We start from the raw sequence: 23,662 nt of genomic DNA, 5'->3' as shown, positions 1-23,662 counted from the left end.
GTTTACTTATCTTGTGACCCCATTTAGGACAAGTCAGTTTCCCAGTCCCCAAACTGAGGTTGGCGGCTGGTTCTGGCACAGCAGTGTTTCATTCTGAGGTACAGAGTTAGTCCCTTCACAGAACTGTATTATGGCACATAGCATATACTGACAGCTGAAGATTACATTTAGCTTGGCATTAGGGATCTAGACAGCAAGTTCTCTTGAGCGTAGAGACTATAATAGTCATAAACACTGCAGAGCTGGAAACAGCTCTATGGTCTGTTATCTAAGAACAAGAGAAGTAACGGACTAGCCAGTCCAAGGCTAAATGACAGACTAGGAGGGTCCCATCCAGGCTATCTGCTTTGCTCGATCACCCTGAAGGCACTGTGAGGTGAACTAAGGGGCTGGGAGGCTTAGGGAAGTTGCTAGACCCAAAGCAGCCAAAGGCTGCTAGACCGAGCCCAGGCTCACTGGATATGTGGGCTTGGTGGCGATTTCCAAGAGCTTCTGCTTGGCTCTTCGCTCTGCTTCTCGGGCTTCCTGAAGGTCTTGCTTTAGCTGATCAGCCTCTTTGGCCCTGCAAAGACAGACAGAGATGTCAGCTCCACAGAAGGGGACAGAGAGAGTGAGTAGACACTTACCTTACCTCCAGAGCAATGATCTGAATTAACCCTGTACGTGGCACCTAACAAAGCAAACAAGGACAACGTGACAGGGACATTTACAGGAAGCCAGCACTTGTAAAGTAAGAACAGTATTCCTGGGTACCGTTCATCTCAAGGGTAAAGTCAGACTGGAATATGGGGTAGCTGGTGGGAAACAACTAAAGCAGCAGCTCTGCACGTCAGCAAAATGCCGTGGTTTGTGCCTGTGGTGCCAGCTACCCCAGAGGCTGAGGTAGGGGAATCACATAAGTCCAGGAGCTGGAGGCCAGCCTGGGCAACACAGGCAGATGCATTCTCAAAATAAGAAAAATATCTAGTGTGGCAGCCCATGCTTTAAACTCCAGCACTATGAGGCAGAGGCATGCAGACCTCTGAGTTTGAGGCTAGCCTAGTCTACATAGTGAGTTCCAGAACAGCCAGGGCTACATAGTGACACCCTGTCTCAGAGAAACAAACAAACAACAGTAGCCACCCCACCTCTGAAGCAGGTTGAGAGGAGGGAGGGTAGGGAGGGCGCAGAGACACTCTGCTTTTTCTGGGTGAAGAGTGGGCTGGGCCAAGGAGAGCATCACAAGCCTTACACTGGGCCACAGAGGGCAGAACATGGAAGAACTGTTTCTTCATGTCCCCGTAAAACACTTGTAGATCAACTGTCCACTTTTCTTGGGCAGGAAGAAGTCCCACCACTGAAGGCATTTGTGTCTTGGTGCAGAACTCTGCTGAGTTAGGTATAGCATGGAAGGCTTGTACAGGAGTCCAGCCCCAGAGATAGGATCCATACACAGAAAGGGGCCGGGGTGAACAGGCATCAAGGAACCATACTCTCAGAATGACATGCAAAAAGTGGTGAAAGGGACTGGAGAGATGGATCAGTGGTTAAGAGCACTGGCTGCTCTTCCAGAGGTCCTGAGTTCAATTCCTAGCAACCACATGGCAGCTCACAACTCTAACTCCAAGATGATACCCTCACACAGACATACATGTGGGCAAAACACCAATGCACATTTTTTTTTTTTTTTTTTTTGGTTTTTCGAGACAGGGTTTCTCTGTGTAGCTTTGCGCCTCTCCTGGAGCTCACTTGGTAGCCCAGGCTGGCCTCGAACTCACAGAGATCCGCCTGCCTCTGCCTCCCGAGTGCTGGGATTAAAGGCGTGCGCCACCAACGCCCGGCTACCAATGCACATTTTAAAAAAAGAAAAAGTGATGAGAAAAAACTGTAGTGAATGTACCTTAGTAGCAAAAAGCCAAATTCAAGTGCTCTAAATCGATAGAGCCAGATGCTGTGGGGAATGTGCTAGTGTTTATTTATCTGAAGGCTACAGGACTAGAACGATCCAGAGCCTAGAATAGTCTAAAGAGTACAGACAACAGCTCTATTCTTTAACCTGGCCACAGACACACAGCTGCACTGCCTCCTAACTACCTGAAACCCTTCTGAAGTAAATAACTGCCATCGATCTGCATCAAAAGGGAAAGAAGCAGGGTGATTTCGTGGGTGTGCGTGGGTGAGCAGGCGCAGAGGTCAATGTGGGGTATAATCCTCTATTGCTCTCCACCTTAGTGGAGGGCCTCTCACTAAATGAGTAGCTCATAAATTCAACTAGACTGGCGGCCAGTGAGTTCCATGGACTTGCTTTCACCCCCAACTCCTGAGTGAAGGCTATAATACACGCCACTGTGCTTAGGCTTTACATGGGTGCCAGGGATATAAACCCAGGCCTCCTCATGTTTGTGCAGCAGGCACTTTACTGATCAGGCCATCTCCCTGGTCCTACTTCCCCTTTTAAAAAGTTAGTTTATTATATATATATGGGTGTTCTGCCTGCATGTATGTTTCTGTGCCATGTGCATGCCTGGTGCCTATGGAGGCCGCAGAGGGGGTTGCATCCCCTGGAACAGGAATTATAAGTGGTTTTAAGTCACCATGTGGGTGTTGGCTGGGAATCAAACCCGGGTTCTCTGGAGAGTAGCCAGTGTTCTTAACCTGTGAGCCACCTCTCCAGCACACTGCTTCCCCTCTCTTAGATGCAAAAAGACCTCTTCTCCTTTCTTTGGCTAAAAGCAGTCTATGGATACCCTTAAGTGTTCTTCTCCTGCAAACTTCACTGTTAGAAGGATGGGATGTGCTGTGGAGGAGGCATGACAGAAAGGTTCCCTGGGCAAGAGAACTAAGTTCTATGCCTTCCCTGTACCTCCCATCCCATCAGCCTGTCAAGGAAGGAGGACTCTGACAGTCCTGTTCCCACAACAGAGAAGAAGTCTGAGGATGCTGCAACCAGCTCTGGAAGGGTTGGAACAAACAAGCCACCCGCTACCAGGCTCCAGGGCCCAGGACAGCCACTCACCTCCTCTCTGACTCCTCAGCCATCTTCAGTGCCAGCACTTCAGCCTCCAGCACCTTCTGCTCCATCAGGCGCTTCTCCTCCTCTGTCCGAATGGCTGTGGCCTTGATTCGCTGCATCTCTTGCTCAGCCTCTGCAGCCTTTTGTGCCAGAAGCTTGGCCTCCTCCTCCGTGATCTGTGCCTTTTCAGCCAGCAGGTCAGCTGTTTCCTCAGACCGCATCTGGGATGGAAAGAACCCCCGATAGTGCTCGTGCCTATCTCCCCACATCTGGCCTCCCCAACATGGCAATAAGAACCAGTCTTTTTTTTTAACTATGTGTATAGGTGTTTTGCCTGCATCTGTGCACCTGTACATGTGCCTTCAGAAGCCAGAAGCGGGCATTGGATTCTCTGGGGCTAGAGTTACAGAAGGTTGTGAGCTGCCATGTGGGTACTGGGAATCAAACCCGGGTCCTCTGGAAGAGCAGCCAGTGCTGCTAACCACTGAGCCATCTCTCCAGCCTCCAGGCCAGTCTTAATCTCTCTGTGCCTTCCCACTGAGAGACTCCCAGTCTGTGTGACAACAGATGACATGCTACAACACTAACTATTCAGCCCTGCAGATGCCACCATAGGAAAAAGAAAAAAGCATTTTATATAGAGAATGCATTTCAGCAGAAGCTTATGTTTGTGGGTGAATAAGCAATTTAAACTCTGTTCTGTCCCTTTGAGTCAGAGATTCAAAAGCAGGAGTCATGCCCACTGCCCACTCCTGTGCAAATGTCTAGAGACTATTTTCCTGCAGTGCTGGAGAATCAAATGCAAGGTAGGCTGGGTATGATGGGTATGCCTCTCCTCCAATCAGGATCAAGAGTACACAGTTTTCCTTGGCTAGATAATAAATTCAAAGTCCAGTCCAGGACACCTGAAACCTGTCTTCCTACTCACCACGCCCCCAAACTGAATACATAAAAATGAATAAAAACACAGAGCCTTGGGCATGCTAGAAAAGAGCTCTGTCCCTGAGCCACATCCCAGTCCTAGGATATTTTTGAGGTTGGAGTAACATTACTGGCAGCTAGCAGATAGAGGTAAGGACGTTACAAGCATCCTTCAGTGCAGAGAACTACTCCCTTAGTAGTACCAGACTATGGCGTGTACTACTCCCCAAGAGTTGGTAGGGCCAAGGCCAGGAACCCCTGATTCAAAGACAACTCAGTTATGAAAGTGGAGTTTGGCTTCAAATGAATTGAACCTAAATTTTCCAAAAAGAAAAGGTACTGGTGTTTCAAAGAGTGAAAAAGGTTCATGGGCCACAGGAGGCCTAACTCCACAAGTCCCCACGTCACCTCCAAGAGCCCTAACCCAAAGAAATCACCAGCGCTTCGTTGGCCATCGTTGCTTCTTCTTTCATCTGCAGGAGCCTCCTCTCTAACTCGTCCCTCGTGCGCTCAGCCTCCTCCCGCATCTGCTTCTCTCGGGCCAGCCGCTGACGCTCCATCTGGGAGTAAAAGAACAGCTCTAGTCACAGGGCCGCAGAAACCAAACGGCCAGCTTCTGGAGCCTCGCTCTCCTCAGGGGTCTTTCTAGTGTCTTCCCTTCTTGTCTGCTGCACTGTCCTAAACTAACTGCAGAATGAAAAGCTGTACTCCTTGAAACAAATTCCAGTCGGGTATACAAATTACAAAACCAAATTCAGTCTCCACGTGCAGAGAAAAGAACATTCTTGCACACAATGTGATCTGACCGTACAAATCTCTGTTATTTGGGAAACCTCACATGCCTCTGCTCTGTGACTGGCAGTTCTCCACATAGGTTCCTCCTCTCCAAAACAGTGCCCCAGAAAAAAACAGCTCTCTTATCTGTTCAGATGAGCCACCTTGACATTTTCAGTCCCTACGGCCCCTTCACACAATTTCATCCACGATCGCACCTCTTCTCCCTCTGCTTACAGAGAATGATAGTTCCCACTCAGAATTTCACAGCAGGAAGCTGCAATGGCTTTGCACAGTCTTGTACAGCCCCATGTGGAGGCAACTCCGAGCCAGGCAGGAACACAGACCTCACCCTTACAGAAACAGTACAAAGCCTCTACTGCCACCCCCTAGCCTTCTGGATCACAGTGTTAATTGGGCCACCTGCCAAGCTTAATAAGGGGACCTAGACTAAAGACAGCACAGTTCTCTATGACTCCAAGGCACTGAGTTCAGAAAGCAGAGGCCAAAAGTGACCAATGTACTATTTTCTCCTTAGATAACAAAATCATGTTTAATTACTCCTTCCGGCTTCAACCTCACCCAAACTCTAGTGCTACAAGGCCATCCTTTCTAAACACGAAGTCCCCTAAGCACCCTGTAATTGAAAGAATCATGCAAACAGATAAGCAATAGAGTAAGTTCTTTGATTCTCCTCTTGACCTCAGTGAACAGCTGGCAATCTGTTCTTCAATTTCCACTAAAACACAATTTCTATTTCCATTATTCTCCTTTTGGAAAGAAAAAAAAGGACCAGGCTGTCCCCAGTTCCCAGCCCTTGTACTTTTAATGAGACCTTCACCCTAAATAAAAAAGGACTTCTTGTTTTCAAAGCAGGTCATGTCAGGTTCAATCTGAAACAGGCATCACCAACTCCCACTTGACAGATGAGAAAACTGAGCCACATAGACAAGATTTGGCTGCAAGGCTGCCATGTTCCATTGGGCGGCATTCCCACTATTCCCTTCCAGGGCCCAGGGGCCTTCACTCTCCTAGATGCCTTCAGATCTCTAACTTCTAAACTTCCCTTTGCTGAAAGTGAGGTCAAAGAGTGTGCTTCTTAAAGTCGTCACTACACCTCCACGCAAGCTTAGTAGCACTTTTTTGTTCAATAGAACCTATACCATCATCCCTAAAACATCCAAAAGAAGACACTGATGGTCCACTGTACCAGGAGCAAACAGAGGGCAAGCTCACAGCTCACTGGCTCAAATTGGGCATTTCTCTCTAAAGCCTGGGGCCAGGAGCCAGCCTCTCTGGGCTTCCCAAATCAGAGAACACCACACAGACTAATTATTACACCTCTGAGCTTGCAAGGCCTGAGGGGAGCCAACTGCAGCTGTAGCTACTCTATCAAACAGTTCATCCCAAACCACAATTGATATTCTCAGCAGCAAGGCTCAAATTAGCTGTGGATTTCAGTGAGCAGAGAAGGTCTGTGAGTAGAAAACATCGATGCAGCTAGTCCAGTCTGCTGATAGGTACTGCCAGGACCTCCTGCAGAGGGCTAGCCCTGTGTGCCCAGGCTGACCTGCAATGAGCAAGTGCAGCAGGAGCCTAATTAACATTCCACAAGAGGCACTGAAACGCCGTCTTGTATTCTATCACCATCTAATTAGAAAGGGCACTGACCTGGCAGAGGAGACAGACATAAAGGACAGCTAGATAGACAGAGAGACAAAACCATTCCTGGCTACCTTGTCCCAAGTCTGTGATAAGGATAAAAATGACTAAAGATCTTGGTGTGTGTGTGTGTGTGTGTGTGTGTGTGTGTGTGTGTGTGTGTGTGTGTTTTAAAGATATGCTATTAGAACTTAGTATGCATTTCCTTTAAAATTTTTATGTTTATTTATTTGTGTATGTAATGTACATGTGGCAGTTAGAGGACAACTTGTAGAAGTCAGTTTTCTCCTTCTATCATGTGACTCCTGGGTATCAAACTCAGGTTGTCAGGTTTACCCACTGAGTCATCTTGCCAGCCCAAGTGCTTATTTCTATAGCTGACACCCCATTATCTGGGCATTAGCTAAAAAAGATCCAACAGGAAGAAAGGAAGAGCAGGTACGTCTATAACCAGACGGGTAACAGCCATCCCGTATCTTGTAGGCCAAGAATGACCAAAAGCAGTATCATCAATTACAACAAGGTCTTTAAGCCAAGTGTGGTGGCACACGCCTTTAATCTCAGCTCTCAGGAGGCAGAGGCAGGTGGACCTCTGTGAGTTTGAGGCCAGCCTGGGCTACAGAGCAAGTTCTGGACAGCCAGGGCTGTTATACAGAGAAACCCTGTCTGGAAAAAAAAAAAAAAAAAAAAACCTAAACCCAACCCAAACAACCCAAGATCTTTAATTATTACTACTCACTATTGTGTGTATGAGTGAGTGCAGGACATGTGTGGCTGTCAGAGGACAACTCTGTGGAGTCCGTTCTCTTTCCATCTTTCCATGGGTTTCAGGTATCACATGAACAATGGCAGGCTTGCACAGCAAGAGCCTTCCCCTGATGAGCCACCTTGCTAGCCCTAAAACCACGTCTTAGCTGGGCATGGTGGTACACATCTGTGATCCCAGGATCAGGGAGGCCGAGGCAGGAAAACTGTTTTGAGTTTGAGGCCTGACTCGGCTCCACAGAGTGTGCCAGGCCAGGTAGGGCTACATAGTAAGAGTGTTCCTCAAACAAACAAACTAGGGACGGAGGGATAACTCGGTTAATAAAGGGCTGGCTATGCAAACACAAGTACCCGAGTTTGATCCTAGCACCCACAAAAAATGCTGGGCATGGTAGCATACTAGGGAGGTGGAGACAGCCAGAGCCCAAGGGCTTGCTGGTTTAGCTTTATCAGTGAGTCCCTGGCCACTGAGATTCCCTGCCTCAAAAGATAAAGTAGATGTCCTTGAGGAATGATACCCAAGGTTGACCTGTGGCCTCCAAAATCAAGTGCACAAAGACATATATACACAAACCAAATGCAAGGAACAAAACCTGAAGTCTTACTCACCTGCTTTCTAGCCTTCTCCTCCCTGGCCTGGGCCTTCATCTGCTGAACTTCTAAAGAGTCAGCCTTCCTTCTCCTCATAAATAGGTCATGGTTCCCAATACAGAGCTGGAGAATCTGTGGCCACACAAACAGAAAACATGTTAAGTGTATAAATTTACTTTGCTGCCTACCAGCCTGCCTCTTGGGCTCTGTGGGCAGCAGTAAACCTGAGGAAGGAGTGGAATAAAACACAAAAGCCTTGCTAAGGTCTTCTAATGTTCTCAGTTCTAGAAACATGTACAAGGAAGGTACCTCAGATAATCCAGGAGATAAAAATCACAAGTGAACAGAGGACACTCCATTAGTCACCCAAATGTACCAGTCTCCTAAATCAAGATGTGGCAAGACAGACAGGGGGACAAAAAGACCAACCAGGAAGTTGGGCTGGGTCAAAGGTTATTCATGTGGAAAGAAAGAAGCTGGCTCTCTCCCTCATACCAAAAAGCTGATTCCAGTTTCAAAGGTAACTTTTATTTGAAAATAGAGTCTGTTTTAAATTAGGAAAGGAGAGCTGTCAAGTAAGGAAACACAGAAGAACAAATGATCGGGGACTTTTTTTGGGGGGGAGGGGGGGTCTGAGACAGGGTTTCTCTGTGTAGCCCTGGCTGTCCTGGAACTTGCTCTGTAGCCCAGGCTGACCTCAAACTCTGAGAGATCCACCTGCCTCTGCCTCCCAAGTGCTGAGACTAAAGGCGTGTGCCACCACTGTCCACCCCGGCTATGACTAAGAATTTATTGTGTTGACATGAAAGGTGAAGATTTTTATTTGTCACAGCATCACAAGAAGGAAAATGAGCCTTAGGAGGAGGATAATAATTAATAAAGAAAACAAACAATCCAAGAGGAAAGTGGCCAAAAGACATGAAACAAGAATTTAACTGAACAGGAAATTAGATTTGGTCAACAAATATAAAGATATAAGTTCATTAGTAATTATAAAGTGCAAATCAACATGGCAAGCTGAGATATACCTCAGATAGAGTGTTTTCTGACATGCACAAAGCCCTAGATCTTATCTCCACTCCCCACCCCACCCCCCTCAAAAAGGTTAATTGTATAGGTTAAACTAAAGAGAAAAGTATCTACCAAATCAAATATTATTTTATACCTCTTAGCAAGAGAAACTAGGGCTAGATTCCTGGCAGAGAAGCTAATATATATAAAATCATTCAATTCCTCAGAAACGTTAGTTCTCTATCATGAAAAGCAGGGTCTCAACTTACCAGCTTATTAACACGAAGCTTTGAGGAGTTAAATTTGAAGACATCAATTTTCTTATCCAGTGGCTTAATAGTAAACTGAAAGAAAGGAGCACAGTTTCATGACACTAACTGGGAATCCACTGAAGCAGCAACCACACTGCCCCTCGTCCTGTCCTCCCAGTGCCCAGGAATAAAGCCTTGCTGAGTTGGAGGCATACAGGGATCAAGACTGGGGCTGTAGAAGTTCATGACCCTAACCATCTGTGAGGAACTGACAGTGGCAGTCTGAAGTTGGAACCCATGATGGGCCAGCTCCAGAGGTCACACTGGCATAGCTCTTTGCCTTCATAAAGCCCAGTCCAGTAGGACTTGGTCCAACAACAGCCAAATACTCAAAAGGTAACACCATATATCAGTGTAGGGAGGACATGTCACAGATATCCTAGAGGTTTAGAGCAGATCTAGCACAAGTGGGAGGTATTATAGCTGGTCTTCGAAATATATGACAGAATAGCTAAAAGTTGGGGGAGGGGCATTCCAGACAAGTAATAAGAATAAATTCAATATCCAGCACCAAAAATTAAGAGGAAGAGGAGGAGATGGTGACTAGGGATATTAACCATATTAGCCCCTTAGTAATTGCAATGATACAGTAGGCTTAGACAGATAGGAAGGCTGATGGGTGGTGAAGAATAAAGAGTCAGAGGGGGTGATTGTTGGGGACTATTATTTTAACTAGGCAAAGACATGTGACACTAGTTTATGCTGTGGAGTATTACTTTAACTGTAAAGACGTGTGACACTTGTTTATGCTGTGGAGTATTACTTTAACTGTAAAGGTGTGTGACACTTGTTTATGCTGTGGAGTATTACTTTGACTGTAAAGGTGTGTGACACTTGTTTATGCTGTGGAGTATTACTTTGACTGTAAAGGTGTGTGACACTTGTTTATGCTGTGGAGTATTACTTTAACTGTAAAGGTGTGTGACACTTGTTTATGTTGCTGTTTCATGTTGCCTGCCTAAGACATCTGATTGGTCTAACAAAAAGCTGAATGGCCAATAGCTAGGCAAGAGAGGGATAGATGAGGCTGGCAGGCAGAGAGAATAAAAAGGAGAAATCTAGGTTGAGAAGAAGAGAAGAGGAGAGAATGAGGGAGAAAGAGCGGGAGACACCAGCCAGCAGACACAGAGTAGAACATACATAAAGGTAAAAATCTGTGAGACAAAAGGTAGATAAACAGGTTAATGTAACAGCAAGCATGGTTGAGTAATTTAAACCACAGATTGGAAACAAGGGCCTAGTATTCCTTTACTTGAGTTGCTTAAAAAAAAAAAAAGAAAGAAAACAGGAAATTTGCTCCAAGACCTGCAGACAACATAAGCTAGCACTGTTACTCACTGCCTGCCTACTCTGCCTCGGATGTGCACGGGTCCAGCCTCTGGACCTCCCTGATAAGCAGAGAGCACTCTAGCTCCTAGTCCTGGCCACTCTACTCATCAGACATCAGGTCTCAATGTATCTGTTTTCTGGTGACATGGACACCAAACATGTCCCTGCCTTTACAGTAAGTTTCTTCTGAGGACTCAGCCAGCCAGGGCTCATGCACAACAAAAAGAATGAACACATAAATCACGGGATTGCTGCGTTTGGAGAAAGCCGTCACCTTACATAGAAATACATGAATCAACTCTGGGCATAGTGGCTCATGCCTGTAATCTCTGAATTTAGGAGGCTGAGGCAGGAGCACCGCTGTCAGTGCAAGCCATCTTGGGCTACAGAGAAATGTTTGAACCCAATGAACGTTATCTAAGTTCCTCAAACTATATCCTCTAAATATGGCAGCCTGCTACCTTCATTCATGTCACTGCTGAGAGAAATGACATGACACCCACTGATGGCTAATCTTGGCTGTCATTTTGAGACTGCACCTGGAATCAATCAATTAAAACTCAAGCTGCCAGACACTCCTGTGAGGGATTTTCTTTCTTTCTCCCCCCCCCCCACAGGGTTTCTCTCTGTAACAGTTCTAACTGTCCTAAAACTCACTTGGTAGACCAGGCTGGCCTCAAACTCATAGAGATCTGCCTGCCTCTGCCTCCCGAGTGCTGGATTAAACGTGTAAGGGGTTTTCTTAATCAGATTGTGAAGCAGGAAGACCCACCCTAAATCTGGGCCATGTTTTCTGGTGGCAGCCCACATAAAAGGGCTCTTGCTAGCATGTCCTGTTGTGGTAGCACTCCTTTACCAGCATGAGAACTGACTTCCCTGGGGTTACAACACAGACTGAAGAGCAGAAGCTCTTTAGGAATCCCCAGGCCTTCAACACAGATCGAGACTGCAGAGACATCCAGCCTTGTGGAAGGAACAACTACTTGACTCTCGGTCTTTCCAGTGGGAGACAGCCACTGTTGGACTACTTGGACTGTGTGCTATAAGCCAATCCAATGAATGTCCTTTTAATAGACATATTCATCCTATCAGTTCTGTTTCTTTAGAGAATCTTGACTAATACACCTCCTACAGACTATGTAACTATCAACCTGGCATGGTGGTTCATACCTTTAATCCCAACATTCCGGAAACAAAGGCAGATCTCTGAGAGTTAAAGGAGGCCTGGTCTACATAGCAAATTCAAGGTCAGCCAAGACTACACAGTGAGACCTTGTTAAAAAATGACAAGGTTGGACTGCTAGAAGGGGGGAAAAAAGCACCCCCTGAAAAAAGTCACACACACACACACACACACACACACACTTTTCCATTACACGTACCAAACACAGTACATAAGGGGAAGCATAACATAGATCACACTTAAAATACAAAGAAACAGAAAGCTAAGTAATCAGAAACGTTCCTTTTTCCTTCTGTTCTTTGGGGTTTAGTCCTGACAGGCTAAGCTGTTCACTCTCCTGTTAGTCAATAGTAGGTTTTAGCCATGCCCTGTGAAGAAAGGATGCCAAAACTGTTCCGTAAGTACTTTAAAAATCAACAACCAAAGTTCTAAAGCCTGGGAATTAAAGGACTTTCACCGACAAAGAGATGGTCTGGCTTGGAAGCTTTGGCAAAGAGGAGAAATGGGAAAGGACCTTTGGCAGGACCACCGCACCACAAGTGGCACCTCCAGGACAGACACGTCCTACCTCCTTGTCGCTGTAAGAGATGTTTCGGATTTCATTCCATGGGAAGGAGATCTTGGGGGTCAGCCTGTTCTCAGGGTCATAGATATGAAGTCCCAGAGCATCCACTCCAAGCAGCAACTCTGTGCCCTTTTTATTCTGCAGAGCCAATAAAGAGCAGCCGTTGTCAGCTTCCGGCTGGGGATTGTGTCTAACGTTCTAAAGAATCTGGCACACACTGTTACATCTGACAAGTTTCAACAAGTCTCAACAGAAATCACAGTTCTCTTGTAACCCAGGAGGCTTCCAGCTTCTGGATTTAGGGAAGCAGAGGCAAAACACTACTATTTTTGTGATTGGTGTGTTCTCTGGGTCACTGTGGACTCAGACTCCTGTCACTGGCTTGGTAGCTAAAGAGACAGTAATTTAAATGTTGTGAGTACTAGTTAGCTAACCAGATGATCAGAGGGATCAAATGTTCCCTGCGTTTGAACATTTCTCCCGTCACAGGAAATGGCGGCTTCAGAGGTCACTGTTGCTCTGTGGTAGCGTTCTCTTCGGCACGCACAAGGCCCTAGATCTGATCTTCATCTCACACACACATACAAGTTGTTGGACTGCTAGAAGGAAAACTTTAAGTCTAGGAGCTAGATGATCTTACTTTAGGTTAAATGCAGTCTCAATGTAGTTTTACTATACCATACCCATATGGTATAGTAAAACATATGGTAAAATGTTATTTGTATTTTAGGGGTAGCTAGGTGGTTGGTATATATGGCATTCATCAAAAACTTAATTTTCCTATATTTCAAATGCTTGATAATTAAATGTTGGAAGAAATATATACAAATTATACTTCAATGAAGCTGTTTAAAATACCAGTTAACTATATGAATGTTATACTCATTCCCTAACTGCTGTCCTGGTCAGCAGTTAGTACAACCAGAGGCCTAGGGCCCTGTGCCCCAAGTTACTGACCCAGCTGTGAAGCCACTGGCTCCAACCTCATAGGCAGACCAATTTGCCAGTGCTATAGCCTTTGCTGTGGAAAGAAACTCCCCCTCCCCCACCCCTTCCCACACGAGGACACTACAGCTCCTGACCCCTTGCTGACAACAAGGAAATTGAGCCAAGACTCAAGGGTAGGCCAGCAGATCTGCACACTGAGAAGGTGCTTGGGCTGTGACGACAAGTACCAATCTAACAGCAGGTGTTAGATGTGTGCTCTAAGACGATCTCTCTACTCTTTCTAACACCTGAAACCAGGCGCTGCCACCCAGGCGTAAGAGTGTTGTCCTTGTCTGAAAGCTTTTAAAAAGGATGTGCTGACAGAAGTGAGGCTTGTGTTATTACATCTGTACCCCATCTTGGAAAATAAGGTATTTCCTTGTGTTTCTGATGATTTAAATAAAAAAGGATTCTACCCTCTGCTATCATTATGACTATGACACTTCTAGAGACCAGAGAGGGTAGCACAAATAATGCCTCTGAAACTGTTTTAACCACCTAGTACCCCATTAATACATGCAAGTATATATTTATCAGTTAAAATCAAATGTTTTAAGCATTTACCTTCCCTAGTTAATGACAGAATTTAAGATCTCTAACATAAAATTACTCAAATGTCTTTAACTTTGTCCATTGCTCAACATAAAAACATACAAGAAGTAGTTCATGTTCATCTGATTCATGTAGAAATATTCCTATGAAGAAGAAGAGAAGGAGGAAGAAGAAGAGGAGGAGGAGGAGGAGGCGGCTGGGTTTTGGGACTGATGAGTAACTCAGTGAGTCAAAATGCCTACTGTCACACCTGATGACTGAGTTTGACCTCAGGACCCACATGGTAGAAGGGAACTCGAGCATATTGTCCTCTGCAAACCACCAGGAATAAATAAACAAATAAATGTAACAATAAATGTATTATATATACATAATTTTTCACTTCTAAGTAAAACAAATTTATAAGAACACTAGTGGTGGTTTTTTTTTGTTTTTTTTTCTTGAGACAGTGTTTCTCTGTGTAGCCCTGGCTGTCCTGGAACTCACTCTGTAGACCAGGCTGGCCTCAAACTAAGGAGATCTACCTGTTTCTGCCTCCCGAATGCTGGGATTAAAGGTGTTCACTACCACCATCCAGGCTAAAAGTTTTTTGTTTGTTTGTTTATTTTTAAGATTTATTTATTTATTATGTATACAATGTTCTGTCTGCATGTATGCTTGCAGGCTAGAAGAAGACACATTACATATGGTTGTAAGCTACCATGTGGTTGCTGGGAATTGAACTCAGGACCTCTGGAAGAACAGCCAGTACTCTTAACCACTGAGCCATCTCTCCAGCCCCCTAACAGGTTTTTTTTGGTTGTTGTTGTTTTCTGTTTTTTTGAGATAGGGTTTCTCTGTGTAGTTTTGGTGCCTGTCCTGGATCTCGCTTTGTAGACCAGCCTGGACTTGAACTCCTAGAGATCCATCTGGCTCTACTTCCCGAGTGCTGGGATTAAAGGCGTGCACCACCTGCACCACCACCACCACCACCACCACCACCACCACCACCACCACCACCACCACCACCACCACCGCCTAGCCCCTAACAGGATTTTTTTTTTTTTTTTTTTTTTTTTTTTTTTTTTGGTTTTTCGAGACAGGGTTTCTCTGTGTAGCTTTGCGCCTTTCCTGGAACTCACTTGGTAGCCCAGGCTGGCCTTGAACTCACAGAGATCCGCCTGCCTCTGCCTCCCGAGTGCTGGGATTAAAGGCGTGCACCACCACCGCCCGGCCCTAACAGGATTTTTAAGGATTGCAAAATGCTTTCTTTCTTTTTCTTTTTTTTATTTAATACAATTAATGTTGGTGGTGGGCAAGAGAAGTCAGTTGGGTTGACAAAACCACAGAAGCTCACTAAATTGGTTTAACCTCAAAGAAATGGACGCTAGATACAAATTAATGAAACTTTTAATTATTTAATATTTACTTATTTACTTATGTGTGTTGTGTCTGTGCATGCATGTTTATGCCACAGTACACATGTGAAGGTCATAGGACAATGTGTGGGAATCAGCTCTCTGCTTTCACCATGTGGATTTCATGGACTGAACTCAGGATGTCATCAGGCCAGGCAGCAAGTGCCTCATCTACTATTCCATCTCACCAGTCCTCATGAAACATTAGAAACAACCTTCTGCATTTTTCTGCATTTTGTTTTTATTATTATTTATTATTATTTCATTATTATTATTATTGTTATTATTATTTTTAGTTACATATACCCTTGGAGGCCAGAGGCATCAGATCCCTCTGGAGCTCAAGTTTCAGGCAGTATGAGCCTCCCAAGCTGGGAGCTGGTAACTGAACTCAGGTCCTATTGCAAAAGTATGTGCTCTCAACTGTTGAGCTGTCGTTCCAGCCCCTACAACTTTCTGCATTCCTATAAAATACATTTTGAGGCACCTGCTTATTATAGCTGAACATTTCAGTGTGCCCTGTTTTTTATGCAAAGAAATCCACAAAAACCTGTATTTAGAAAACAAATTAAGCAGAAAGCTATCCTAGAATACTGGAGATGTACTTAATTCAATTTACTCAAAGTTAACACAAAGATGTAGAAACCTACAGGAAGGCAGAGAGTAACTGGAATCACAAAGGTAGATGACTGCAGCTGATCTACTCATGTGTGGCCAAGCATCCTAACAACCCCTCATCTACCAGTGAAGAAAAGCATGGGTACATCACATGGACTCCTTTGGAAGAAGCCATGGACAGACACACTGCAAACAGCAGCCAAATCCCCAACAGGAGAAATGAACGCTCTAGGGCCAGACCTGAGCAGAACACAAATGCCTTTCTCTGCAGAAGCCCTGGTTCCCAGAGGCCTGGGGACCATTAATGGTCTGAATAGAAAACTAATTAGCCTCACAGTGAGAATAAGAGTTCTACCCAAACAAATTAGGAATCTATAAGAGCAGCCTTACTTTCAGTGGGCCCCAGGGAAAGACACTATTTCCAGGTGCTCCCTGGATCTCACAAGAGGCCAGAATAATCAAACATCACATGGCCAGCATTCCAACAGGTTTCTGCTGAGAAGAGAACCAGGCCTACATCCCTGAAGGTACCACTGACACTTAATTACCTCTGATCTAGTTTGAAGTCCCCAAATAAAAGACCAGGCTCTAGATTCCTATCTTCCTCTTTTCTTCTTTACCACCAAACCATAAAAGACTCTAACTACCCTGGGATAAGGAAGTAACTCATCTGGCTGTGTGGTCCTAGTCAGTCTATCTGGTAGCCAGGGAACTTGGGGAGTCGTCAACACACCCGGATTGCAAAGTAGTTCACACCATACATCTCCAGGTCCTGAGCTATCTTCAAATATTCCATTTCAGCTTCATCCCTGTAAGGAGAATGGAAGAACACCGTCACTGGGGCTAAGTGACAAGGGTGGAGGACAGACACTTGCCAAGCTAAGTATTCTGAGCATGCCTATCTTATGGACTTCTAACACCTGCAGCAGATAGCAGACAGACCAGACACCAGCAAAGCTTCTCCCAATCCAGAGTCTATTAAACACAAGCAGAATTGCCCATCCCCGTGAAAATAAGAAAACAGATTCATTACACTGTCTCTTGGCTTCAATTTCACACTCTGCCCTTGGTAAATAGTGACATCTGTCTCAAGTGATTAAAAAAAAAGAATGTGGGGGCTGGGAGTGTAGCTTAGTGGTACAGCACTCACTTAGCACGTGCAAAGCTCTGGGTCCCATCCCTAGCAATAGCAAAAAGAAAAGCCAAAACCATATTGTGTTATTTTCAACCTCAGATGAATTATTTAAGTTGTTGCCTTATTTCTGTGCACTTTCTTAACCTAGAGGCTTTAGTAGTGAACAAGCTTTTCTACACACTATGACAGCATCTACTTTCCTGATTTTTGTCTCTTGGGGCACTGCTGAAGGTTAAGGCAAGAACTATCTGAGCCATAAAACCCAGGCCAGTGGGTGAATATTTGTGTGTTGTAACTCAAACTTAAAGCAAGCTCTGGAAGCAGCAGTGACTTGCAGAAAACTCCCCAATAGGTAAATGTATTGAAGTAATTCAACTCAAGCTTCCCTATGACCTTGTCCTTGTCCTCTCTCTCATCTCAAAACACTCTCAGATGGATTTTAAAAATTCACCCTGAGAGAATGCCAAGTGTTGGCAAGCAGGTGGAAGAACCAGAAATCACACATACTGCTGATGTAAATGGATTCAATTACTTTGGGAAACTGTTCAACATTACCTATAACAGCAAAAACCAAGAAACAACCCAACAACCCAAGAGTCCTTCAATGGTAGAATGGATAATAATAATCTGCTATACTAATATACTGGAATTCTGCTTAGCCATGAAAATGAGAAAATTATTGCTACATGCCATGTACTCAAATCTGACAAATGATCTTCAGAAAAAGAAAGCACTGAATATAGAATTTAGTTGTATTTATCTAAAGTTTAAAATGGGTGATAGTGGGCTAGGGATGTAGTTCAGTGATATAATAGTTGCCTAGCATATGAGAAACCTTGTATTTGATCCTCAGCACTACAAACTAGTAATATAACAATAGTAAATAAAAATCAGTGGGCAACACTAGCCTATGGGAACACAATTAAAAGTTGGGAAACTGGATTGGGTAGGATGGCATAAGCCTTTAATCCTAATACTGAGCAGAGGCAAGCAGGTTTCTATGAGCATAGGCCAGCTTGGAATACATAGGAAGTTCCAGGACTCTAGGAGCTACATCGTGAGACTTTGATCCAAAAAATAAAAAGAAAGAAACTGGAAAACTAGTTATCTTTGGGAAAAAGGAAGCTGAGAAGTCATGAGCTTATCTTTTTGTGGTAAATGATCAAGCAGTATACTTATGATCTGTCCATTTTGTGGGTATAAACAAAAAAGAAAAAAGATACAGAAGCTGGAGAAATGTCTCAGTGGTTAAGAGCATTGATGCTCTTCCAGGGTATCCGGGTTTAACTCCTAGTACCACACAGTGCCCCACAACCATCTGTAACTCTGGTTCTGGTGCCTTCTTCTATGTCCTCAGGCACCAGACAAGCACATGGTACACGGACACACATATAGGAAAAGCATCCACATACATAAAACAAACAACAAAGATATAGGAGGAAGCTGATATGAAGGAGTAGGGTGGGGGGCCCAGTTCAAAGATGATCAACATCTAAAGCTACCAAGGGAATACTTACAACAAACTATAAATTTTTGTGTTTTAATTTTAATTTAGTAAAATTGTAGATTGATTAAAAACAAATGTTGAAAGAAACCTAGGGTGGTAGGAACATTCTACTAACACTGGTGATGGACATGTGCCAAAAGGTACAGATTTATTTATTTATTTATTTATTTATTTACTTATTTACTTATTTATTTATTTAATGATTTTGTTGTTTGTTTTTTGAGACAGGGTCTCTCCGTTATAATAGCACCACTGGTCATCCTGGAACTAGCTCTGTAGACCAGGCTGGCTGGACTCAGAGATCCACCTGCCTCTGCCTTCAGAGTGCTGGGATTAAAGGTGTGTGCACCACCACCGCCTGGCTACAAATTATTTCAGAGAGCAATTTAGTTTCACTTGTCAAAATACAAAATGTTCACGTCCTTTGACCACTAACTCTCTTCCAAGAATCTACCCTCTAGTCTTGTGCAACTATGTAACACGAAATCCTATGCTGCAGAGCTTTCTGTAAAAGTGAAAAGCATTCAGATATTCTAGATGCCATCAATATAGGCCTGAATGTAAAAACAAAGGGCCTTCAGACAGAATGTTAAACTGCCACCAGGTTTGTGTATCTTGATAGGCAGAATACAAGACCACTTTTAATTAATTAATTTATGAATTTGGTTTTCAACCCAGAATCTTACATTCTAGGCGAGCGCTGTACCACTGAGCTACGTGCTCCTTTTATAGCAACACACTACAATAAGGATGCACATGAAACTGAAGACCAACATTATTCCCAGTTCTCACTTTTCCTTTTATATACTTCAGGACTGCAGTTTGTCCTACAAGCATGCCCTAGTTTTATAGTTCTTTAAGGGCGGGGGAGGGATGTAAAGAAATGTAAACAAGGATGGAGCAGCCTCACCTGGCTCTGCCCCGGTGCTCCGCGTACCAAGCAGTAATTCTCTCCTCCCACATTTCCGGAGTCATCTGATAGAGATTTATCACCTACCAAAAAGACAGCAAAAGAAAATCCACATGCAAAACAAGTCTGGGTATTGTTTCCCATTTTTATAATTATGGTTCATTTTTACAAAACAGCAAAGCTATTTTTATAAAGCTGCATGCAGGGAGAGTCACACACAAAGGTGGGTGTGTAAACAAGCCCCATTCCACTAGAGGATCGACCTGCAAGCTGCAGCATTCCTCAATCCTAACTACACTCCTGGGCTGGGAAGATCCACCTCTGCTGCTAGGGCTGCTCATCTCAGGGACCACTTGACAGAAAAGTGGTGCTTGCTTACTCGAAGCCATCAAAGCACAGGTAAAGGCAGGGAAGGGTTGAGGAAAGCCTTTATTACCCAGTGACAGATGATAAGTGGGGCTATAAGAAGGGAAACAGCCAAGGCTGCTTCTGTGTCTAATGAGTAAGATGAACAAGAGTGAGGACTAAAAACCTCCCCCACCTCATCCTCTCCACCCCAAACAGCTCAATTCTGCACAGTGACACAAGATCTCATGGCTCCCTTAAGTCAATGCCACTCAACCATCTTTAGAGATTGCCATACCAGAAAAATATCTATAGGCCACACCCTTCCTAGCAATTCGACATCAATTCCACAAAAATCTTACAGTTTGTTGTTTTGAGACCAAATCCCCCTCTGTAGCCCAGGCTAGCCTTCACCTCATGATCCTCTTGCCTCTGCCTCTTGACTACTGGGAGTTCAGACACAACCACTATGTGCAGCAGCATCTTCGCTATTCAGGTGCTTGACCAAGAAAACTGGGTGCAGTGGTACACACCTGTAGTTCCAGTACTCGGGAGACTGAGGCAAGAGGATAGGGAGTTCAAGGCCAGCCTAGACCGCAGAGCAAGAGCCTGTCTCAAAAATTAACAATAGGCGCTGGAAAGAAAGCTCGGTAGGTAAAAGCACTTGCTCCACAAACATGAGGACTTGAGTTTGAATCCCCGGAATGCCAGGATGAGAAGATGTTAGGAACTGATAGCTCTTGGGAGAAGGAGAATGGATTTCCTTCAAATGGAATGACCACAGCGTATGTCAAGTACACCCCAGGCGGCACACTCAGGAGCAGTTGGCCAACACAAATTGGATCCATTACTTTGGTGATTTTTGTTGTTGTTTAAGAGAGAGAAAGAACATAAAGCTGGGTGGATAGTGAGGTAGAGGGGGTGGGTCTGGGAGGAGGTGGGGAAGGGGAAAGAACATGATCAAAATATATTGCATAAAATGTTCAAGAAATAAACTGGGGGGGGGGTGCACGCCTTTAGTCCCAGCACTGGGGAGCCAGAGGTAGGCATATCTCTGTGAGTTCAAGGCCAGCCTGATCTACAGAGTAAGTTCCAGGACAGCCAGGGACTACTACACAGAGAAACCTTGTCTTGAAACAAACAAACACCCTCAAAGAATAAATAAAAACATAAAAATAAGGCAAGCATGACTGTACATACATGCTTGTAACCACAGCATTGACGGGTACAGAAAGGCAGATCTGGAGTGCTCACTGACTAGCCAGCCTAGCCTAAATGGAAGCTTCCAGCTGAGAGACCCTGTCTCATGGCATAAGGAAGAGAGAATACAGGAAGACACCTGAAGTCCTGCTCTGGTCTCTGCATGTGTGAAAGGGCACACATACCTGCACACTCACAGGCACACACAACACAACACACACAGTACTAGTAAGTAAATATGCTTAACCAAGATTCCATACTCTTCTCAAAGTTATGAACTATGCAAATGTGCCTGCTCTGTACTTCTATCAGTCAGTGGCTTTCCTTCAGCCATACTACTGTTTTCCCAAATAGAGAATTTGATTTCTTACCCTTTTTGGAAGCAATTCTTCTTGGGCTAAAAATCCCCGCTTATGCACAGAGGGGTCATAGTCACCATACTGGAAGAAAAAGAAAAGAGATCGGGTGATTCAGATTCTAAAGACTACTGTCATTTCTGAACAAGGCTCAACTCAGTTGGCCCCTCCTCCCAGTTCCAGCAATTCAATTCTGATGACAAGATTTCAACCTTGCCAGTTTGTTATCCTTGAATGAAAATACAAAGCTGATTACATCTATGAGCAGAGTTGCAAAATCCCATAAGGGATGGATGGGTGATGTGCTAATAAGAATGTGACATGTGTATGGAAATGTAGTCTGTTTCCTAACCCTCAAAGAAAGCAGTCATTTCCAAACATTAGCTTTGGAATGGAAACAACAAAACACAACTGTGAAAGTTGTGATTAGCAAAGTGTGATAAGAGCCTTACCTACAAATGCCTCTAAGTGGCTGGTAATTGGAGCCAATTGCTAGGTGGGACCAGGGAATAATGCAGGCAATATTTTTAGTACCTTTTGCTCAAGGCTCTGAAAATTGCTTTTGGAAGATCTGATATCAATACTCTGTCATTCCTACTGCACAAAGAAACAAATAAAAGGTTAACGGATAGAGCCGGAGCTGTAGAGCCGCGCTCTAGTGGGGCCTGCAACCTAAGTTACTCCTCCAGGGGCAACAACTCGGATATTTATTCTCTTATTCTGAAAAACAATACCCCTTTCTTTCCTAGAAAACTTAGGTCAGACCAGAGAATTACCCCACATCAAAGAACGGGGCAGATGATGCTCGGTGGCACAGAACTTGCCTAGCGTACATAAAGCCCTAGGTTCACGCCTCAGCCCTAGGTATAAAAAGAGACTGTGGGCTAAGCATGGTGGTGCATACCTTTAGTCCCAGAGGCAGCTATGAGTTTGAGGTCAGTCAGAATTACATAGTGAGACCTTGTCTCAAAGTAAAATAAAAATAGGTGAGAGAGACAGAAAACAGAATGTAAGCACAAAACCTATCTCTTGGCAGTAAGCAGTCAATGGTTTTTCTCTCTTTTTACATGTACTTATTTGGGGGGAGGGGTGCAATGCCACAGTGCTTATGTGGACTCAGTTCTTTCCTTCTATCATGTGGGTTCCAGGGATCCAGCTTAGGTTGTCAGGTTTGGCAGCAAGTGCCTTTACCCACTGAGCCGTCTCAGCAGCCCAGGAGTTTATCTCTCCCTTTTCTTTAATTGAAAGTTTTATTTCATTTTTATGTATATGAGTGTTTCACCTGCATGTTGTATGTCTATGTCCCATGTGTGTGCCTGCTGCCCTTGGAGGCCAGAAGAATCAGATCCCTGGGAACTGGAGTTACAGATGATTGTGAGCCACAACATGGGTGCTGAGACTCAAGCCTGGTCCATCTGTAACTACAGTTCCATGCAAGCCAGCTCTCTATTCTGGCCACAGTGGGCAACAGGCATGCACAAAATGCACACACATACACAAGGTAAAACATTCATACACATAAAATAAGATCAAATGATTTTTTAAAAATTTAAGAGAAGATTAAATCTCTCCAAGTTTAAGTTCTCTTAAATGAGAGCACTGGCCCTAGAGGATGCTGAAGGGACCTCTAGAGTGCTGCTGTGGAGGTCTTTAAATAAGGTACCCTCTCTTAAGCCACAGTGTCCTCACCTGTAAAGCAAGGAACAAACTGTAAAGAAATCCAGGCAAGCATTTTGGGGTGGTGCTGGTTAAAGTCAAGCATGAGCATTACGGTGTCCTTTGCATTACTGAAGACCTCATAGGATATGACAGAAAGCCATATTAGTTGCATTTGCAAGCCTTTCAACACTTGCCAACCAAATTTTAATGCAAAAGTAAGCAGATATGCAAAGTTAAAGTTGTAAATTCAGGTCTCAAAAGCTTGCAAGATTAACGACCCCCATTATTAAATTATACCGAGCTCCCAGCTCCTACACTGATCAAATATATTACATCTAAGCAATGCAGAAGTGGTGAAGATTCTGCTGAAAGAGCTTCTTCACTGAACTAACTCCACTCAACATTAAAGCTACCTTGATGTCTATTTAAATGTCTATTAAAAACAAAGGGGAAAAAGCTGGTGTTGTGGCAGTAAATAAAAAGAAAGTCATACCACACTATAGATGGAAATGACTAGTCCTCATCTCTTTATATAACAGAAGCATTCAGAGAAGATCAAGGTGAATTTACTGTGAAGGTAAGAAAGCTGGAATCTCAAAGTTCTGCAGTTTTGTGGGCCTGTGCTTAATCTTATAGTCATCATTTGGTATTCCTGTATTAAAGAAAAACCTGTAAATTGCCTAAATTTCAGAGCCCACAAGACCTGATCTTATACTGCCCTACAAACATCTTGAATTTAAATTCAAGAAGGGGAAGACCGAGGATGCAGACCAGTGATGTAGCTTAGCATGCAAGAGATCCATGTGCAATTTTTAGAATTAAAACCAAGTAAATATCATTATCACTTTGAGGAACTGACAATTAATATAAAATTCTTGGGGTGGTGGGGTAG

At 44.2% G+C, this 23,662-nt stretch overlaps 1 protein-coding gene across 7 annotated transcripts in view; it reads right to left on the bottom strand.

The window, feature by feature from the left end:
* Nf2 (neurofibromin 2) overlaps positions 1–23,662 on the bottom strand; it is an 85,761-nt gene that overhangs the window by 20,011 nt on the left and 42,088 nt on the right. For 4 of the 7 annotated variants that reach the window (XM_028870640.2, XM_028870639.2, XM_028870642.2 and 1 more), the window contains exons 5-13: positions 21,127–21,195; positions 19,211–19,293; positions 16,392–16,467; positions 12,108–12,242; positions 8,986–9,060; positions 7,724–7,837; positions 4,351–4,473; positions 2,996–3,213; positions 457–562 (exon numbers count right to left, since the gene is read on the bottom strand). In XM_028870640.2, coding sequence (XP_028726473.1) covers positions 457–562; positions 2,996–3,213; positions 4,351–4,473; positions 7,724–7,837; positions 8,986–9,060; positions 12,108–12,242; positions 16,392–16,467; positions 19,211–19,293; positions 21,127–21,195 — 999 coding nt within the window. The remainder of the gene's footprint in view (positions 1–456; positions 563–2,995; positions 3,214–4,350; positions 4,474–7,723; positions 7,838–8,985; positions 9,061–12,107; positions 12,243–16,391; positions 16,468–19,210; positions 19,294–21,126; positions 21,196–23,662) is intronic. The other 3 variants (XM_037208115.1, XM_037208116.1, XM_037208114.1) reach the window with 2 other exon arrangements.

This window comes from Peromyscus leucopus, chromosome 7 (assembly GCF_004664715.2).
Source record: "Peromyscus leucopus breed LL Stock chromosome 7, UCI_PerLeu_2.1, whole genome shotgun sequence".
NCBI lineage: Eukaryota > Metazoa > Chordata > Mammalia > Rodentia > Cricetidae > Peromyscus > Peromyscus leucopus.
This window is presented reverse-complemented; position numbering and strand designations above follow the sequence as displayed.